Source organism: Doryrhamphus excisus, chromosome 19, assembly GCF_030265055.1.
Source record: "Doryrhamphus excisus isolate RoL2022-K1 chromosome 19, RoL_Dexc_1.0, whole genome shotgun sequence".
NCBI lineage: Eukaryota > Metazoa > Chordata > Actinopteri > Syngnathiformes > Syngnathidae > Doryrhamphus > Doryrhamphus excisus.
Window position 1 is genome coordinate 17,073,733 of NC_080484.1, and position 20,000 is coordinate 17,093,732.

At 40.1% G+C, this 20,000-nt stretch overlaps 2 protein-coding genes across 8 annotated transcripts in view; both read right to left on the bottom strand.

Moving 5' to 3' along the window:
• The window catches only part of enpp2 (ectonucleotide pyrophosphatase/phosphodiesterase 2), a 28,201-nt gene extending 23,055 nt beyond the window's left edge, over window positions 1-5,146 (bottom strand). For 5 of the 7 annotated variants that reach the window (XM_058056413.1, XM_058056412.1, XM_058056410.1 and 2 more), the window contains exons 1-6: window positions 4,999-5,146; window positions 4,824-4,894; window positions 4,317-4,407; window positions 3,987-4,080; window positions 2,603-2,758; window positions 493-618 (exon numbers count right to left, since the gene is read on the bottom strand). In XM_058056413.1, coding sequence (XP_057912396.1) covers window positions 493-618; window positions 2,603-2,758; window positions 3,987-4,080; window positions 4,317-4,407; window positions 4,824-4,894; window positions 4,999-5,031 — 571 coding nt within the window. In that variant the 5' untranslated portion in view covers window positions 5,032-5,146. Of the gene's footprint in view, window positions 1-492; window positions 619-2,602; window positions 2,759-3,986; window positions 4,081-4,316; window positions 4,408-4,725; window positions 4,789-4,823; window positions 4,895-4,976 lie in introns of those variants that run through there. The other 2 variants (XM_058056411.1, XM_058056414.1) reach the window with 2 other exon arrangements.
• A 296-nt stretch (window positions 5,147-5,442) lies between these two features.
• taf2 (TAF2 RNA polymerase II, TATA box binding protein (TBP)-associated factor) overlaps window positions 5,443-20,000 on the bottom strand; it is a 21,580-nt gene continuing 7,022 nt past the window's right edge. The window contains exons 8-28 of the mRNA XM_058056407.1: window positions 19,931-20,000; window positions 19,694-19,807; window positions 19,508-19,607; window positions 17,713-17,798; window positions 17,478-17,613; window positions 16,977-17,131; window positions 16,762-16,876; window positions 16,407-16,516; window positions 16,262-16,327; window positions 15,381-15,507; window positions 14,645-14,770; window positions 13,211-13,351; window positions 12,625-12,735; window positions 11,488-11,681; window positions 10,721-10,860; window positions 10,095-10,164; window positions 9,910-10,019; window positions 8,432-8,661; window positions 7,932-8,096; window positions 6,776-6,875; window positions 5,443-6,701 (exon numbers count right to left, since the gene is read on the bottom strand). The exon at window positions 19,931-20,000 is cut by the window's right edge and continues 115 nt beyond it. Coding sequence (XP_057912390.1) covers window positions 6,427-6,701; window positions 6,776-6,875; window positions 7,932-8,096; window positions 8,432-8,661; window positions 9,910-10,019; window positions 10,095-10,164; window positions 10,721-10,860; window positions 11,488-11,681; window positions 12,625-12,735; window positions 13,211-13,351; window positions 14,645-14,770; window positions 15,381-15,507; window positions 16,262-16,327; window positions 16,407-16,516; window positions 16,762-16,876; window positions 16,977-17,131; window positions 17,478-17,613; window positions 17,713-17,798; window positions 19,508-19,607; window positions 19,694-19,807; window positions 19,931-20,000 — 2,741 coding nt within the window. The 3' untranslated portion in view covers window positions 5,443-6,426. The remainder of the gene's footprint in view (window positions 6,702-6,775; window positions 6,876-7,931; window positions 8,097-8,431; window positions 8,662-9,909; window positions 10,020-10,094; window positions 10,165-10,720; window positions 10,861-11,487; window positions 11,682-12,624; window positions 12,736-13,210; window positions 13,352-14,644; window positions 14,771-15,380; window positions 15,508-16,261; window positions 16,328-16,406; window positions 16,517-16,761; window positions 16,877-16,976; window positions 17,132-17,477; window positions 17,614-17,712; window positions 17,799-19,507; window positions 19,608-19,693; window positions 19,808-19,930) is intronic.

Below are 20,000 nucleotides of genomic sequence, written 5' to 3' on the forward strand. Positions count from 1 at the left end.
AAAAATAAAAATAAAAGAAATGAAAATGAAAATGAAAATGAAAATGAAAATGAAAATGGAAATGGAAATGGAAATGGAAATGGAAATGGAAATGGAAATGGAAATGGAAATGGAAATGGAAATGGAAATGGAAATTGAAATTGAAATTAAAATTAAAAAAAATAAAAATAAAAATAAAAATAAATTATATTAGGAAAGCAGGAAGTGAACAAATGTAAGAGTTAGTGATTGTAAAAGTAGCAGATGGAGGGGTAGGATTTAATAAGCTTTGCTTCTTCCTACTCCTTTTGGACATGTGGAACTGGGAACTGATTATGGGATGCACTCAATTGGAATCTGATGCATGTTCAAATGAAATTAAACCATTACCATTCCGGACTCCACATGGTGTTAATTAGATTTACGTTATTTTCTATCAAAACATTAGCTTTGGTTAGAGTACATTTTGGTTTGAGTCGGATGTTAACCAAGACAGCGCTGTATAGTACTGACCTCTACAGAGTGTCCTGTAGTTGGTGCAGCAGTCTCCTTGGGCGAGGCAGTCATGTGAGCAGTGGCAGGAATGGTGGTCATTGCGCAACTCCCCACAGCGATCTTTACTGCACTCATAGCCACCTTCTGTTAGCAGCAAACAGAACCGCTGAGTCATGTGATTGACTGCATACATTCTCATGGATCAGGGTTGACATCATAAAAAAAGATTTTTTATGATCTTCTAGATGTGGCCCCTGGTCCTTTTTAGAGCACAGCTAGTCCGCTGAACGTCATCTTTCCCTATCAAGGTGAGGAGAGAGATTCCTCCATGTTCCCTGCAGGATGCTTGGCTTTTCTTACGATTGCACGTCCAAGCTTTCTTAGCTTTTAAAATTTAAAATTTAAAATTTAAAATTTAAAATTTAAAATTTAAAATTTAAAATTTAAAATTTAAAATTTAAAATTTAAAATTTAAAATTACGTTTATGGTCATATCACCTCGTACTTCGGTACGGGACAAAAAATAAAAAAATTAAAATGATTTATTTTTCAAATGTAAAATTTAAATTAATAAAATTAAGTTTATGGTCATATCACCTCGTACTTTGGTACGGGACAAAAAATAACAAAATTAAAATGATTTTTAAAAAATGTAAAAAACAATGTAAAAAAATGTAAAAAAAATGTAAGAAAAATGTAAAAAAATGTAAAAAAAAAAATGTAAAAAAAAATGTAAAAAAATAAATTTTAAATTTTAAATAATAAAATTAAGTTTATGGTCATATCACCTTGTACTTCAGTACAGGACAAAAAAAATTAAAATTATTTTTAAAAAAATGTTAAATTTAAATTTATAAAATTAAGTTTATGGTCATATCACCTCGTACTTCGGTACGGGACAAAAATAAAAAAAATAAAATGATTTTTAAAAAATGTAAAATTTAAAATTAAGTTTATGGTCATATCACCTCGTACTTTGGTATGGGACAAATTTTTTTAAAAAAACCCTATAAACTATATTGGGAAAGCAGGAAGTGAACAAATGTAAGAGTTAGTGATTGTAAAAGTACCAGATGGAGGGGTAGGATTTAATAAGCTTTGCTTCTTCCTACTCCTTTTGGACATGTGGAACTGGGAACTGATTTGATTTGATTTGATTTGATTTGATTTGATTTGATTTGATTTGATTTGATTTGATTTGATTTGATTTGATTTGATTTGATTTGATTTGATTTGATTTGATTTGATTTGATTTGATTTGATTTAATTTAATTTAATTTAATTTAATTTAATTTAATTTAATTTAATTTGATTTGATTTGATTTGATTTGATTTGATTTGATTTGATTTGATTTGATTTGATTTAATTTAATTTAATTTAATTTAATTTAATTTAATTTAATTTAATGATTATGGGATGCACTCAATTGGAATCTGATGCATGTTCAAATGAAATTAAACCATTACCATTACCATTACCATTACCATAAGTCAATGTGAAAAGCTCCTAAAAAGTATGTACGGAAAGCAGGGGAAAGCGGCATGTCGGAGTTAAAGGAAAACCAAGGAAATGTGAAAATTCCCAAGATAGCCGCTGGTTCATTTAGGGCAGGGGTCAGCAACCCGCGGCTCCAGAGCCGCATGTGGCTCTCCAGCCTCTTTGTTGCGGCTCCCTTTGCAATGCTTGAATATTTTTTAGCACCCGTGTGGTGAAAATGCACGTCTTTGTTATGAGTTTACAAAAATCCAACTTTGTGTGAGACCATGAATGCATCCTGACTGAGTTCTGACTGGTGACTGAATGAGCAGACAGGATGCTATCCAGTTCTCTCTGACAGGTTAACATGAAGGGAAATGAGTAATACTTTGAGTTATTTGAGTTATTAATTATTATTAATGAGTTATTTGACGATTCTAAAAAATAAATTAGAGCTCATTTAAAAACAAAAGTTTATCTCCAGTACTAGCAAGAGTACTCCAACTCGTCTTTTTTTTTCCCTCCAATGTTGTTTTAAACATACAACGTTTTGCGGCTCCAGGCTATTTTTCTTTAGTGGGCAAGTGGGTGAAATGGCTCTTTTCATAGTAAAGGTTGCCGACCCCTGATTTAGGGAAAAGAATCCATTACCTGTCCTGAGGCAGAGATGGTCAAAGTCAGGGCAGCAGCCGTTGTAGGTCTTACATAGATTATCACAACGACACTTTGGTGGCTCCACCTCAACCAGCTCAAAACATCTGTTCCTGCAGGAGCTAAATGTTGCCACGTGCTGAGCTGTAGAACGCGCTGGGGAAACAACACAAGGAGGAAAAGGTTCCTTTATTTTTAGGGGCACACCCCATCCCCTGCAGAATGTGGGACATTTGGGTGGTCACCGGATTGAACACTACCTCCAGTCACAGTGTCAACACAAACTTACTAAGCATACCACAAGGCATGCTGGGAAGGCAGAGGCTCTTCCGGCAATGCTGCCAGGAAAATAGGCTTATATATAAGCTTATATAAGCGTTCATTTTCTCATAAGTCATATTGATTGAGAAGATTGGATCCATCCATGGGCTGCACGGCGGTCGAGTGGTTAGCGCGCAGACCACACAGCTAGGAAACCCAAGTTCAATCCCACACTCGGCCATCTCGGTGTGGAGTTTGCATGTTCTCCCCGTGCACGAGTGGGTTTTTTTCCGGGTTTTCTCCAAAAACATGCTAGGTTAATTGGCGACTCCAAATTGTCCATAGGTATGAATGTGAGTGTGAATGGTTGTTTGTCTATATGTGCCCTGGGATTGGCTGGCCACCAGTCCAGGGTGTACCCCGCCTCTCGCCCCAAGACAGCTGGGATAGGCTCCAGCACCCCCAGAAAATGAATGAATGATTATTACTACTACTATTAGTAGTAGTAGGCTAGTATTAGCCTGCTTTTGCCCTATTATATAAAATTTGTCAGAGATTTTTTTTGTAAAAAAAATAAAAATAAATGCATACATAATTTTTTTTTTAATTTAAAAAAAATCAATAAAAAAATATAAAATTATTTAAGGGGACTGAAGAACAAAAAATAAAATAAAATAAAATAAATGAAAAAAATCAATAAAAAATATCAAATTATTTAGGGGGGCTTAAGAACATTTTAAAATAGGCCTAATGACGCCTTAGAAGTAAAAAAAAAAAAAAACATGCTAGGTTAATTGACGACTCCAAATTGTCCATAGGTATGAATGTGAGTGTGAATGGTTGTTTGTCTATATGTGCCCTGGGATTGGCTGGCCCCTGTGACCCTCATGAGGATAAGCGGTAGAAAATGAATAAATGAATGATCTCAATTTTCATAAATAGCAAAAATGTTTCACAGAGACAATCGTGGTTGTCGGTAGTAAAATGTTAACTAAAATGTTAATCAAAAAGCGCCACAAAAAATAAAGAAATAGTCTAAAAATCCAGGCAGATGCTGTGAATAGGAAGCCATACCCCAGCGTGGTCTTTCTGGAGTCCATTTATGGTTTTAAATAATACTTACTGTCACTGAAAGCTTCTCCTGGGTGTTTGGCTCTGGAATAAACCAAACCCAAACCCAAACCGGCTCCAAAGAGAATCCACAGCATCCACAGAACCTACAAAGTCACATTTCATGTCACTGAATGACTCTTTTGAAAGATCGTTCTCGTCATTGAATGTAGCTTACTCGTTTAAAATGGTTGATTTCATCATTATCAAATCTTACTGTATGTATCTCATACTTTTACCACGCCAACAGTTTGACCTCCAAGGTGAACTTTTATGGATATGATAGCAATATAAAAGCGCCACGGTGTTATTAGTGAGCATTAAAAGTGAACACTTCACCTACCAGTTTGGGTGCAAACATGTCGTGTTGTGAAGAAGACGGTGTCGATCTTGTGATAGCATTCAAGCTAACCGGGTGGACCAGCCAGCAGCTCCTTTTAAACAAACATATATAGATATGTATTTATACTTGTATACATGTATTCATCAATGGCGGACTCCTGCTTCGTCACAAGGCGGAGCTTTAAAAAACATCCTCATCATATTACTGATAGTATTTGACCTCCTCAGGTTCAACAGGTTCAGATTTATCAGGATTATTGAACCACCATGACAACAAACGAATACGATAGCTATGATAGTCGCTGTTAATGATACCTGTGGAAACAAAATTAATTTTCTTGAGCAAGATTATCATAAAAATTAATAAGCATTCTTTGATATTTTCCCACAAAATTAACCCGAACTATTACCAAACTATTTCTTTTTGGTGCTACTTTGGTGCTGTAATTGAAACTTCCGACACCAGGTGGTGCTGCTGGACAAGAATTGAAGTCATTCGTAGAACAACCTTTCTTTTCTTCTCCATGTCCTCATCGGGGTCAGCTTTGGGGGAGGGGGCGTACACGCTGGACTGCTCACCTGTCAATCACGGAACACACACACACACATCTTTCTAAATGAAGAATTCACACCTATGTACTAGTTACCCTATAGTATTTACATAATATGCATGTTTTCTGTACCGCTGGAGGGGGGGCGTGGGGACACGCCCCCATCTTCACGTGATGCTCCTCTCTTCCAATGACTGGAGACCAGGACCCGCAATGCAGACCACGTGGCTACATACTTTATTGGCAAAGTGTCTACAATAACACTGGAGGTAAAGCAAAATGTACAAAAATAAAAGTCACTAAAAAAAAAAGTGTGTAAATATAAATAAAGTTAAAATTGAATTTGTATTTGAGGGGAATACAATGTGATCCCCATAACTACTAGCAAGCATTAGCGGTTATGTGGCTGTAAAACACACAAATGAATACAATCCCTTTAAGAAAGCACATTAATTCATCGTTATCATGGTTAATATGTTTTTTTTGGTCATTATTAGAGCCCTCTAGATGGGCGTATAATTTGCAAGGGGGTAGGGGGGCTCATGTCTCCCCCAAATAATCAGATCCAGCCAATATAACTCCCCAAAATTTAATCATATTATTCCAATTTAATAAAAATATACATTATCTTTTTTCTTTTTTTTATCATTTGCTAGCAAAACAGTATCATCCAGTAATGTAACCCCTTGTCTCCCGCTGAATACGTGGTATTACCCGACCCATTGGTCGCCAGCCAATCACAGGGCACATATAGACAAACAACCATTCACACTCACATTCATACCTATGGACAATTTGGAGTGGCTAATAAATCTAGCATGTTTTTGGAATGCGGGAGTTTTCTCCAGAGTACCCGGACAAAACATACAAACTCCACACAGAGATGGCCGAGGGTGGAATTGAACCCTGGTCTCCTAGCTGTGAGGTCTGCACGCTAACCACTTGACCGCCGTGCAGCCCTGAATCGTGGCATATTTCATATAAATATTCATCATATTGTAACAGGAGAATACAACAGTCTAACTATATTTATAGCTCCCCACTAGCATCATTAATCAGATACTTCACATTATCCAATTTAATTAAAATATACACGGGGAGAACATGCAAACTCCACACAGAGAGTGGAATCGAACTACAGTCTCCTCGCTGCGTGGCCTGAGCGCTAACCACTCAACGCTTCACGCTGTGAAGATGCTTCATTTCGACTAAAAATAAGTAAAATTCGCTTAAAAATCTTTTTTTTTTTTTTACTAATAGATTATATTCAACCGTGAAACTGTAATCATTTATTAATTGTTGACAAGAAAGTGAGGTTGCGATGTAGCGAGGGACGACTGTACTCCTCGTCTCAACTTATGACATGGGAAAGACCAAAGACCTGCGCTCAGGGACTCAAGTCTGACCTCACAATGCTTGTAAACAAGACTTTTCAACTCCAATGATCAACTTGATTGTAATAAAATGATCATATGAACTTACATGATTATCAGAGATCCAATACTTGCATTGATATTATGTACTGTGGATGGATGTGTTTGCTTATCTGAGGAACGGCGTTTATTCCGACAGAGATGGAGACTGCAGGGACTTGCCACTGGCTGGACTATTGCTGTACGGATGCGAGTTCCCGCGCTCTCGTTCCTTGCTGTCGTGCTTGTGTTTGTGTTTGTGCTTGTGCTTCTTCTTCTTCTTCTTCTTGTGCTCGTGGTGGTGGTGGCTGTGCTCGCTCCTGTGTTTCTGGGGCAAGGACGAGGAAGGGTCTTTGGGGAAGGGTGGTAGAGACGTGGCTGGCGCAGAGAGCATGGAGTGTTCCACTAAGGCTGGCTCTTTCCCTGGAAGACAACAAGTAGGGCTTTTAGGGATGTGTGCACGTATGTGCAGAATGCTGCTCTGATGTATCCATCACCTGGTGTGGAAGGTCTCTCCAAAAGATGGAGGTGGTGGTGAATGAAGGCCTGGCTGTCATGGACTGTCTCCATGTCGATGACTTCGTCTTCCATGTTGAACTACAACAAAGTAACGACAAAATATTGGTTTCAGGTTCAGCCGCGTCCTTGCCGCGTCTGTTCCATAGAACAACGGCATGAACGCAGTCTCAGTCACAGTCAGGTGGGTGGAGGCAGGGTCGCTAGCATGCAAGGTAACATAGAATCATGTGACTGGGGAAAAGATTGGTGGCGTTGGTCTCTTTTGCTAGCGATAATTCCACAAATAACCATCAGACCCATATGGCAGTCATTTCTTATCGTGCGTACATTCATTCATTTATTCATTTTCTACCGCTTATCCTCACGAGGGAGTGCTGGAGCCTATCCCAGCTGTCTTCAGGTCTATTAGTCTGCTTTTGCCCTATTATATAACATTTGTCAGAGATTTTTTGGGGGAAAAAAAATCAAATAAATAAATGAAAAAAAATCTATAAAAAATATCAAATTATTTAGGGGGGCTTCAGAACATTTTAAAATAGGCCTAATGACGCCACTGGCTCTTAGAAGTAAAAAAAACAAAAAACATGCTAGGTTAATTAGCGACTCCAAATTGTCCATAGGTATGAATGTGAGTGTGAATGGTTGTTTGTCTATATGTGCCCTGTGATTGGCTGGCCACCAGTCCAGGGTGTACCCCGCCTCTCACCCCAGGACAGCTGGGATAGGCTCCAGCACCCCCGCGACCATCGTGAGGATAAGTGGTAGAAAATGAATGAATGATTATTACTACTACTACTAGTAGTAGTAGTAGTAAGCTAGTATTAGCCTGCGTATTGGCTTGCTTATTAGCCTGCTTTTGCCCTATTATATACAATTTGTCTGAGATTTTTTTGTGAAAAAAAAATTAAATTAAATTAAAAAAAAAGGAAAAAATCAATAAAAAATATAAAATTATTTAGGGGGTCTTAAGAACATTTTAAAATAGGCCTAATGACGCCACTGGCTCTTAGAAGTTAAAAAAAAAAATAAAACATGCTAGGTTAATTAGCGACTGTGAGTGTGAATGGTTGTTTGTCTATATGTGCCCTGGGATTGTTTGTAATACAAAGTATTACAACCAAAAAAGTGTGATACCCTGATTTTGTAGCGCCCCACTCTGTTGTCGTCATCCTGATGCTGCAGCGCCGGTCCTGGTTCTGGAGGGGAGCCCAGCTGGGTGTCAGCTTTTCTCTTGATGCCCTGAGGTGGCTGACCTACCCCACACACCCCCAGTGAAATAGGATCCGGTTCTTCATCCTCCTGCCACAATGAAAACAAGACATTGTTTAGGAATAGGAAACCCCATGTTCAGGTGCTCTGGCCACACCTTCACTGTGTAAACACACAGTACTGAGTGTACTGTTTTTTTTTGTTATTTGTAATGATTTTTTAGTAAAAAAAATACAATAAATAAAAAACTAACAAGAAAAATCAGTAAAAAATAAATAATCAAATTATTTAGGGGGACTTAAGAACATTTTAGGGGGGCTGAAGTGCCCTTAAAATAGGCCTAATGACGCCACTGATCTGCTTCAACTCTTAGTCCTTTTTGTCAAGTGAGAAAATGGCAGCCAATATTTGTACGTGGTACTCACAGGTGGGTAACTGATGCCAACGCCATGGATTCCTATACTGGCAGCCGTGTCAATGACCGCACCAACGCTCAATTCAGGCTTGATGGTGGGGTTTAGTACAGCTTTCTTCTCCTTCAGGTTCAGCACCAGGCCCAGCTCAGGGAGGGGCAGGCAGGAGGGGCGAGTCAGACCAAACAAGGTGTAGTACAGGTTTACGGCATCGCAGCGCAGTCGCCAGTCATGAGCAGTGCCTGATGACAGAAACCACAAGTGCTTGGCAAAATACCGGAGTTTTTCCGGACTATAAGTCGCACTTTTTTTCATAGGTTGGCTGTTCCTGAGACTTATACTCCAGAGTGACTTATGTATTTTTTTTTCTACCTAATGATGCATTTTTGGCCTTGTGCGACTTATACTCTGGAGTGACTTATAGTCCAGAAAATACGGTAAATAAACCCGCAAAAAAATGCGACTTATACTCCAGTGTGACTTAGGTATGTTTTTTTCGACCTAATTATGCATTTTTGGCTTTGTGCGACTTATACTCCAGTGCGACTTATGTATGTTTTTTTCGACCTAATTATGCATTTTTGGCCTTGTGCGACTTATACTCCAGTCTGACTTATGTATTTTTTTTTCTACCTAAGTATGCATTTTTGGTTTTGTGCAACTTATACTCTGGAGCGACTTGTAGTCCAGAAAATACGGTAAATAAACCCGCAAAAAATGCAACTTATACTCCAGTGCGACTTATGTATGTTTTTTTTCTACCTATGTATGCATTTTTGGCCTTGTGCGACTTATACTACAGAGCAACTTATAGTCCAGAAAATACGGTAAACAAACCCGCAAAAAATGTGACTTATACGCCAGTGCGACTTATGTATGTTTTTTTTCGACCTAATTATGCATTTTTGGCTTTGTTCGACTTATACTCCAGTGCGACTTATGTATGTTTTTTTTCTACCTAAGTATGCATTTTTGGTCTTGTGCAACTTATACTCTGGAGCGACTTGTAGTCCAGAAAATACGGTAAATAAACCCGCAAAAAATGCAACTTATACTCCAGTGCGACTTATGTATGTTTTTTTTGTATGAATTTAATTTTCTTTTGATTCCAATGGTTCCCTTCCCTCCTTCAAAAAACAACTAAAAACCCACCTGTTTAAATCCGTTTTTAGCTCTGAATGAATGTATGGATATTGTATTTTAATACATCGTTTACTCTGTTTTTATTCAACTCTATGTTTTTTAATTTCTTTTTTCTTCACTGTAAAGCGTCTTTGAGTACTGAAAAGCGCAATACAAAAAAATGTATTATTATTATTAATATTTTGACATCTTGTAAAGGTACTGATGATTTTTCAATTTTTGCTGTTGTTTTCAGGTTAAATAAGATTTTTGGAACGTACCAATAAATAAACAGGTCAGGCCACAGGCAAGCATGAAACACTGCGAGTAGTCGATGGGGCGTACATGAGGTTGGTGTGCGTTCCCACCTGAGTTCATCAGCTTCCAGAGTTGGTCCACCAGAGCTTCATCACATAGACTTGATTCTGTTGTCTTAGTGAAGGGTGGGTTCTTACAAAGCATGGCCAGGATCTTATGTCTGCGAGGACGGCTTTACTTAGACATGATTAAGGTAAAGACATGATTTCCTAACATGTCGTTTGTGTTTCCTGACCTGACATAATGAGCCGGGTCGCTCTGGACCAGACCGAGCAGCCACTGCAGTTCCGCTGAGCTTCGTTCAACTAGAAAAGAAATAATTAGATTAGATTAGATTAGATTCAACTTTATTGTTATTGCTCATGTCACTTGTACAGGGCAACAAAATGCAGTTAGCATCCAACCAGAAGTGCAATTTTTATAAGTACATTACTAGTAAGTATGGACATATCTATGTAAATAAAACTATACAGGCTATGACTATAATACAGTGAGGATATGTACAGGGATATAAATGACTATAATATGGCTATTGTAGATTATACAGATTATAAACAGTGTGGGTATGACAATATATAATAACAGTAATATATACAGTATTGCAATGGAGTGACTAGGGTATGGAAATGACTATAATATGGCTATTGTAGATTATACAGATTATAAACAGTATGGATATGACAATATATAATAGCAGTAATATGTACAGTATTGCAGTGAAGTGACTAGAGTAGAGTATGGTTATTGCAGATTATATAAATTAAACAGTATGATCAATGAATCAACAGATAGTATATGTACAATAATGTAACGATATGAGAGGTGCAGCACAGATTCTATTCACTGATAGACGTGTCTTACCTCTTGTGTAGTCCACGAGAGCCTCCAGAGCAGCAACACGCACGTCAACAAAGTGTCCGTACTCTGCATAAGACCTGAAGAGTGACGCTTCACTCGGAATGTGACCGTTCTTTTGAAGCTGACGAATGGCTTTAAGACAACTAGAACAAGAACACATGGAAACTGAGGGTGTGGAAAATAATCCGTATTAATCGATACACGGATGCGCATGCGTGCGATGCGAGTGTATCGGCTCATTCGCTGGGTATGGATGCAATTGGCGTGTGAAATCTAGATTAATCATGATGCGTTTGTGGGTATCGGTAAAATTGCTGTTCCCCAGGTGCCGTGAATGCGGAAAGCTCGACAAAACGTCCGTCATTTGAAAAGAATGCCGGGGAAGAACCAAGCAAATCCGGTCAGTGGATCTTCCGCTGCTTTCCAAATTGTCCAGGAGCTATTTGTCCGTCCTTGCAACAAGTTTCCCTTTGCTTATTTGCATCATGTTGAATTGCATCATAATGCAAGAAATTGCACCATATCATACCGGATTGCATTGATTTGAACTAAATAATTATCGCGTCGTATCGCCAGAAAATTCCATGTATCATTAAAGTATCGTATCGCTGGCAGTGCATCGAGATGTGTATCGAATCGTCTTCAGTGCTGAGACTCACACCCCGAGTGGAAAAACATCCAGGTTGGGACCAAGCCCTGAATGTCTAAATGTATGATCCACCCTAGCTGCACACATAGTACTTTGTATGACATAACAGGAAAATGAATACCTGATAGTAATGGTGTTCCTGTAACTTGGCAAGAGTTTTTCCATGTTGAGGAATCTTGTAATCTCCTCCAAAATGAGATGTACGTCAGCATTTAAGTTGTCCACCGTGCGCATGTCATTGTTGATGCTGATGGCGGGGGTCAAGGAGTTGGTGAGCGCTTCAATCAGTTCCGCACGGTAGTAATTATCTGAGAACTGGGGAAAAAAAAAAAAGTGAGTGGGAATGTGACGCATAACATTGGCATGATCAGAACATGCCGGGAAGCATGCCGGGAAGCATCTACTAGGCCAGGGGTGCTCATTAAGTCGATCGGGATCTACCGGTCGATCGCGGAGGTGGTACTGGTCGATCGCTGGTCGATCGCGGCGTGACATTAAAAAAATATCATCCCAGCATCAATGCCGTCACTTGATTGACATACAGGGCAGCCATTCAGATGACAACTGAATGTTGCCCTTCGGGCGACCAATCAAATCAAACAACGTCTCTAAGTGCAGCAGAACTTACGATGTCAGCCTATCATCCATCCCCGTTACTTGATTGACATACAGGACAACCAGTCAGATGACAACTGAATTTTGACCTTTAGGTCACCGCTCATGCGTAAACAACGATGCAAAGTGCTAAGCTAGTCGGCGAATTGCGTCAGATTTTAAGCCCTCGCTAAAGTTTATGGTCACTAAAATGAGTGAAGGAGCTGGACCAAGTAAAAAGGCAAAAAACATATGACTTCCATACGGATATGGAATATTATACGGATATTGTGATACGGATATTATCTATGACTGATAAACATTTGGAAGTGTGCTTGAGGCTGGCTATCAGCAGCTACTGTCCGGACTATGCATCCCTGGCTGGTTCAATTCAGTGCAAGTCATCAAAGTAAACTCAGGTAATTACAAAAAATGTTAATAGTTAATTATGTGTGTTTTGCAATATTGGCTCATTTGGTTATGTAAGGTACATCAACATACATTGTACGTACAAATAATCCTCAATACGTTTGAAAATAAATAGATGTTTTGCATGTTTGTAGTGGGTAGATCATTTTGACTCGGTCATTTTAAAAGTAGCTCGCATGCTGAAAAAGTGTGAGCACCCCTGTACTAGGCTAACATAAAAAGTGTGTGTCTTTACTTTGTTCTTCCTGTTGTCATTGTACTTGATGAGGTCCAGTATGAAGTTGAGGACATCTCTAGGGCAAAGATTCTGGACGTCTCGGAGTAACGCCATGGCAACGGGCATCGTCTTGAAGGAACATGGGAGGGGAAAAGGAAGCAATACATTCATACGTTGACAAAAAGTCTGCTCTTCATGAATTAAATAGAGTTGAAAACAATTACCTACAAAGACATTTTACTGTTTTTAAATACTTTTGTGATCAGAAAAGAAGTAATGTATGAACAATTTGCAAAAAGGCACTAAACCCTGGGAAATAATTGATCTAAGGACTGCACATCCGAGGACTGTCACAATAACACATTTTGCAGGTCATTTTGCTGCTATTCCATAATTTCAACCAACAAAACTATTATCATTAAAACTATCATTCAAAGATAATATATATATATATATATATTATATGAATGATAATTGTTTTGTATATATATTTTATAAATATATATATATATATATATATTATTATTTATTTATATTTAAATATATATATATATAATTACGCTAAAAATGTTGCATGCACGTTTTCACGTTAGTGTCATCTTACCTTTTGCAGGAAATAGCTTTGGAAGTTGATGAAGTTGTTGGTCTTTACAATATTGGGGCAGCTCTTGCAGCAGAACATTCTGGTGAACAGGGACTTCATGGCTGGTGGTCCCTGCCACGTGCTCACCATAGCATTGGCGATCTGCAAGCGTATTAACCTACATATTAACCCTTGACATTACCATTTCAAAAAAGGCTGTAGCTTGAAAATGGTGAGAGGAAAATGGTCGGTTTAATTTACTCTAGGTACGCCCAATCCGCGTGCTAAGGAGGACCGGATTGCACCGACGTTAATCAAACTATGTAAAACTGAGCGTGAAGATCCATCCAAAACATCTCCCAGGGCGCACCTTCAAATGTGCCAACCTGATTATCTGAGGCATTGGCATAGTTTACCAAAAGAATACAACATTGTAACAACATTCGGTACATGACAAAAAAAAACAACAAAAAAACACTTATAAACTATATTAGGAAAGCAGGAAGTGATCAAATGCAACAGTTAGTGATTGTAAAAGTACCAGATGGAGGGGTAGGATTTAATAAGCTTTGCTTCTTCCTACTCCTTTTGGACATGTGGAACTGGGAACTGATTATGGGATGCATTCAATTGGAATCTGATGCATGTTCAAATGAAATTAAACCATTACCATTACCATTACACTTGGACAAGTGAGTACGTACACCGTGAACTTTGTACCTACTTCCCTGTGGGACAAAAGGGAGCTCCAAACTAAAAGCTTTGTTTGGTTTAAAAACATAAAGCCATTGTACTAAAAAAAAAAAAAAGTAGGGTTGGGCAATCTGGTTCTGAGCATTCATTCATTCATTTTCTACCGCTTTTCCTCACGAGGGTCGCGGGGGTGCTGGAGCCTATCCCAGCTGTCTTCGGGCGTAAGGCGGGGTACACCCTGGACTGGTGGCCAGCCAATCACAGGGCACATATAGACAAACAACCATTCACACTCACATTCATACCTATGGACAATTTGGAGTGGCTAATTAACCTAGCATGTTTTTGGAATGTGGGAGGAAACCGGAGTACCCGGAGAAAACCCACGCATGCACGGGGAGAACATGCAAACTCCACACAGAGATGCCCGAGGGTGGGATTGAACCCTGGTCTCCTAGCTGTGAGGTCTGCGCGCTAACCCCTAGACCACCGTGCCGCCCGGTTCTGAGCATATATTTAGGGATGTATTTTGGGATGTATCACGATATGACCATGTGATTGGCACATGTCCATCGCTTTTGTTATGGAAATCGTAAGAGATCATAAGAGGTCCTTTAGACCTTGTATTTAATACTTTAATAGTGGAAAGACTTGCACTGGAATATATAAGCGCACTATGTCAATTGATTAAATGTTGCCAAAAATAAATGTGCATATGAAGTGGTACCAACGAGAGTAAAATAAACATGATGCATGACATACCGTGGCCAGGCAGAAGCAGGCTTGAATGCGGACTTTGTAGAAACACTGTTCTTGTTCAAGGATGTCAGTCAGAGCCAGTCTAGAGGCAGGAGTTGGGAAACTTTCCAGGGCCGATATGGCCTCTTCCTAGTGAATAGACAAGATCCCAACATTCCCATCATTCCTGAAACACACACTTCTCTTGCAATGATGACTGGATATAATACAAGGTATGCATCAACTCATCAAGAGCTTGGGCTTGTCTTATAATTGGGATCAATACACAATTAACACAGTAGAATTACAGTAATACCTCCTTTATTCTGGTTAATTGGTTCCTGACCCGACCGTGGTAAGTGGAATTCCCAAGCAAGATTCCTAATTTACACATGGAATATTTTGGTACTCAGAGCACAGAAAACCTGCTAATGACTTTCTAAATTTCAGTGATTTCAAGTGATTGTTCCCGTTAAAACGTAACTTAATTGATATTAATTGAGATCTAGCAAGAGTGCTGCCACGCCGCATCCAAGAGGTCACAAAAGACCCCACAACAACACCCAAAGAAGTGCAGGCCTCACTTGCCTCAGTTAAGGTCAGTGTTCCTGACTCCACCATAAGAAAGACAGGAGGTCTTACTCACGGTATCATCTTACAGAGAACACAAAAATCATCACACAGCAACTTAATCAATGTGCAGCTTATTGTCCGGGGCAGTTTATACCGTAGGTTGACGGAACGCAATATATGACCTTACCTGTGCAACCACATCCCTTTCATATCGTAGCTGGTACTGCCACATGAAGTCGGCTTGCTCCAGTTCTACTTTGCGCAGGATTGACATGTCTGGATCTATCCGTATCCATAGAAGAGGAGAGTCTGCACTGCAGCAGAAATAGAAAAAGTAGGATTACACACAACCTTAAATCAGCCTGTAATGACTGTGACAGTCCGAATGCTAAGCAATTAACCACAAAGATAACCAAGCCAAACCGGGGTGGGCGTTAACCAAGGCACCACGCCAACCGGGGTGGTCTTTAACCAAGGTACCACGCCAACCGGGGTGGGTTTCAAATTGTAACATGTAAATTGTACCTTGCGCCAACCGGGGTGGGTGTTAACCAAGGTACCACGCCAACCGGGGTGGATGTTAACCAAGGTACCACGCCAACCGGGGTGGATGTTAACCAAGGTACCACGCCAACCGGGGTGGGCTTTAACCAAGGCACCATGCCAACCGGGGTGGTCTTTAACCAAGGTACCACGCCAACCGGGGTGGGTTTCAAATTGTAACATGTAAATTGTACCTTGCGCCAACCGGGGTGGGTGTTAACCAAGGCACCACGCCAACCGGGGTGGATGTTAACAAAGGTACCACGCCAACCGGGGTGGGCGTTAACCAAGGCACCACGCCAACCGGGGTGGGCGTTAACCAAGGCACCACGCCAACCGGGGTGGGCGTTAACCAAGGCACCACGCCAACCGGGGTGGGCGTTAACCAAGGTACCACGCCAACCGGGGTGGATGTTAACCAAGTTACCATGCCAACCGGGGTGGTCTTTAACCAAGGTAGCACTGCATTTGAAATGTGTGCAACTGCTTGCATTACCAGAGCTGGTGACAATAATTATGACTTACTCCATGGCTGATAAATCCATGTCCACCTCCTCTCCATTCATTAAAGGAATCTTCTTTTTCTTGTTTCTAGGGAAAAGAACACACCAATGGTAGGACAACATGCTTCCGTGTTAGCCATTTCCTATTCAATGGAGATCTACAGTACCTTCGGCTCTTGGAGTGACATGGAATATCATGTTTGAGGCTGTTCTCTTCGATCTGCAAAGTGTGATTGAATGAACCATCCAATTCCTGTACCGTCACCTTGATGGGACCCTGGAGGAACAAAAGATTCGATACATGGCAGTGACAATACAGTGAGTGTAGAGCAGGGGTGCCCATTAGGTCAACTCCATCACATAGACGTCACTTGGTAGATGTCATATGACATCAGTCAGATGGATGGTGGTATTACATCCTGGAACAGTTGACTACTTTAAAGCCTAGATCATAGATATTGTGTGATCTCGTGACGCACACCCCCGGTCCATTCCCAGCATCAAAATCTTCCAAGTACTCACCACATATTTCTGAGTACCCGATGACGTGTAGTCTTGCCGGATCTCCAGCTCCAGAACATTCCTCTTTCTGTTGAATGCGAAGCTGCCAAAGAATTTCACCACGGCACTCTGATCTCTAGAAACCAACTAGTTAAGACCAAAAACTCTTTGGAAGAGAAAGGAGATCTATGTATCAGAGTAAGAACATCCATAGGCGTAAAAGTGATGTAGGATACACCCATTGTTTAATGAGGGGGGCAATGTCTTTGCCTGAGACATTGGAGATGGATTTCAAGAAAGCGTGGGTAGAAAGAAGCATCTGGCTCCACATGTGACTCTGGTACCTCTGTGAGGATGCCGTGCTTGCCAGACTCAAAAGCTTGTTGAAAACCTAAGGAAAAGAACACTTCTATCATATTCTACATGTTGTATATACTGTAATACTGTATATATGTACTATATGGGGTATATTAGGGGTGCTCCTATCGATCGGCCACCGATTGGTATCGGCTGATACCAATGAAAAAGCATGGTATCGATATCAGCTGGTACTTTCTTTAAAACGGCGATCCCCTCCGCCAATCGGCTCAACCCCTGTCTTTGTAAGAATGACACAAGTTTTGCACCCTGCAAACCTCAAAAAATGTCTCACCTCTCGCCCAAAGACCGCTGGGATAGGCTCCAGCGACCCTCGTGAGGATAAGCGGTAGAAAATGAATGAATGAATGACTCGACACCTGTAACATGAACTCCATGCTGATCCTGTTCTCTATGAGCCTCATCACCAGGTGAGCTTTGCACTGGAACATCTTGTAGTACTCCCATGACAGGGTATGCGGGTGCTTGAGGGAGAAGTGGAGGTGGGGAGTCGGACTGGAAAAAAAAAAAAAAAAAAAAAAAAAGAGAAGGATTCACAGGTGACATCACATGAAATGATTCCCGGCCAGCGAGAATGACGTGAGATGTCGTTACTTGTCCTTTTCTTTGCCTCCGCTGAAGGTTGGGTGTAAAAGAACACCTCCCATCTTCAGTTCATATTCCACGATCTTGTCCAGCTCCTGTGTATGATGAATATATGACGTCATCAAACCTCAGTGCATTATTCATGTATATTACCGGATTTCCCGCTCTATAAGTCGCACTTTTTTCAAACTGTTTATGTTCCATAAACACTGGACACCTTTTGTGTTCATGTTTATTTTTTGTGTAGCTGAATAAGCATTGTGTTAGCATATCTTACACCTATTCAGCCTGTTCTCTATTCTTTTATTATTGTTACAACTTGCCTTCCAAGATGGCGTAATGTCTGTTTTGGTCAAGTAGTTTGGAAAATTAATTACCCGCAAAAAATGACACTTATACTCCAGTGCGACTTTTTTTCTACCTAATTGTGCATTTTTGGCCTTGTGCGACTTATGTATGTTTTTTTTTCTACCTAATTATGCATTTTTGGCCTTGTGCAACTTATATTCCGGAGCGACTTATGTATGTTTTTTCTACCCAATTATGCATTTTTGGCCTTGTGCGACTTATACTTCGTCCGACTTATGTATGTCTTTTTCCACCTAATTATGCATTTTTGGCCTTGTGTGACTTATACTCCAGTGCGACTTATGTATGTTTTTTTTCTACCTAACTATGCATTTTTGGCCTTGTGCAACTTATACTCCGGAGTGACTTATGTATGTTTTTTTTCTACCTAATTATGCATTTTTGGCCTTGTGCAACTTATATTCCGGAGCGACTTATGTATGTTTTTTCTACCCAATTATGCATTTTTGGCCTTGTGCGACTTATACTCCGGAGTGACTTATGTATGTTTTCTACCTAACTATGCATTTTTGGCCTTGTGCGACTTATACTCCAGTGCGACTTATGTATGTTTTTTTCTACCTAACTATGCATTTTTGGCCTTGTGCGACTTATACTCCGGAGTGACTTATGTATGTTTTTTTTCTACCCAATTATGCATTTTTGGCCTTGTGCGACTTATATTCCGGAGCGACTTATGTATGTTTTTTCTACCCAATTATGCATTTTTGGCCTTGTACGACTTATACTCCGTCTGACTTATGTATGTCTTTTTCCACCTAATTATGCATTTTTGGCCTTGTGCGACTTATACTCCAGTGCGACTTATGTTTTTTTTCTATCTAACTATGCATTTTTGGCCTTGTGCGACTTATACTCCGGAGTGACTTATGTATGTTTTTTTCTACCTAATTATGCATTTTTGGCCTTGTGCGACTTATGTATGTTTTTTTTCTACCTAATTATGCATTTTTGGCATTGTGCAACTTATATTCCGGAGCGACTTATGTATGTTTTTTTCTACCTAATTATGCATTTTTGGCCTTGTGCAACTTATACTCCAGTGCGACTTATGTATGTTTTTTTCTACCTAATTATGCATTTTTGGCCTTGTGCGACTTGAGCGACTTATAGTCCAGAAAATACGGTATTTTCATAACACAGTTAGACCAGATGTGGCAGATGTATTAATGGCTCTATCGGATGTCCATTACTGTGTACGTGATGAAAATGGCTGCCACCCTCACATCTTCATCCACGATTGAACAAGATCCCTGCAACTGTCGTGGCGCATGCATCCTCATCACACACGCAACAGCGGACAGCCGATAGCATCCATTAATGCCGCATCAGGGAAAAAGTCAAAAGTAAAGCCCAGCCATTTGTCAGGTGTGATTTTTCCATGTTTTTTCTAGGTTCCAAGTGCATTTTGAAGTGTTCAATCCAAAGCTCGTACCTCTTTGATCCAGTGGCGATACTCATTTACTCCAAAGGTCTTCTTCAGGTACAAGCCAAAGATATAGCCGGAGATGCCCTTCAACACCCACTCATCAGCCCTTCAAGCAACAACATACGTATCGACTATGCTCACTTTTGTGACTTTTGTCACACACACATGGGGAAGCAAGAAAACCTCTCTCACCATGACATCCTTGAGATGAAAACACCAAAAAACTGTTGAGCCAAGGCCTGGGCCAGGCATTGGCGTGTCAAAGGGGTCTGGTCTATAATCATAGCACTGTGGAGGAGGTTGGTGCTGAAATAGAAAAACCCAGCATAAAAACACCACAACAACTCGTATTTAATGGCTTGCTTTACCAATTCTAACACAGCCCCCACATTCTTCGTGAAGCACCTCTCCTGAGTAGCCCATGCTTACCTAAAGATGCTCATGGAAGCATAGGAGGACACTTGCACATACGACTCATCCACAAAGACGGTCTTAAAGC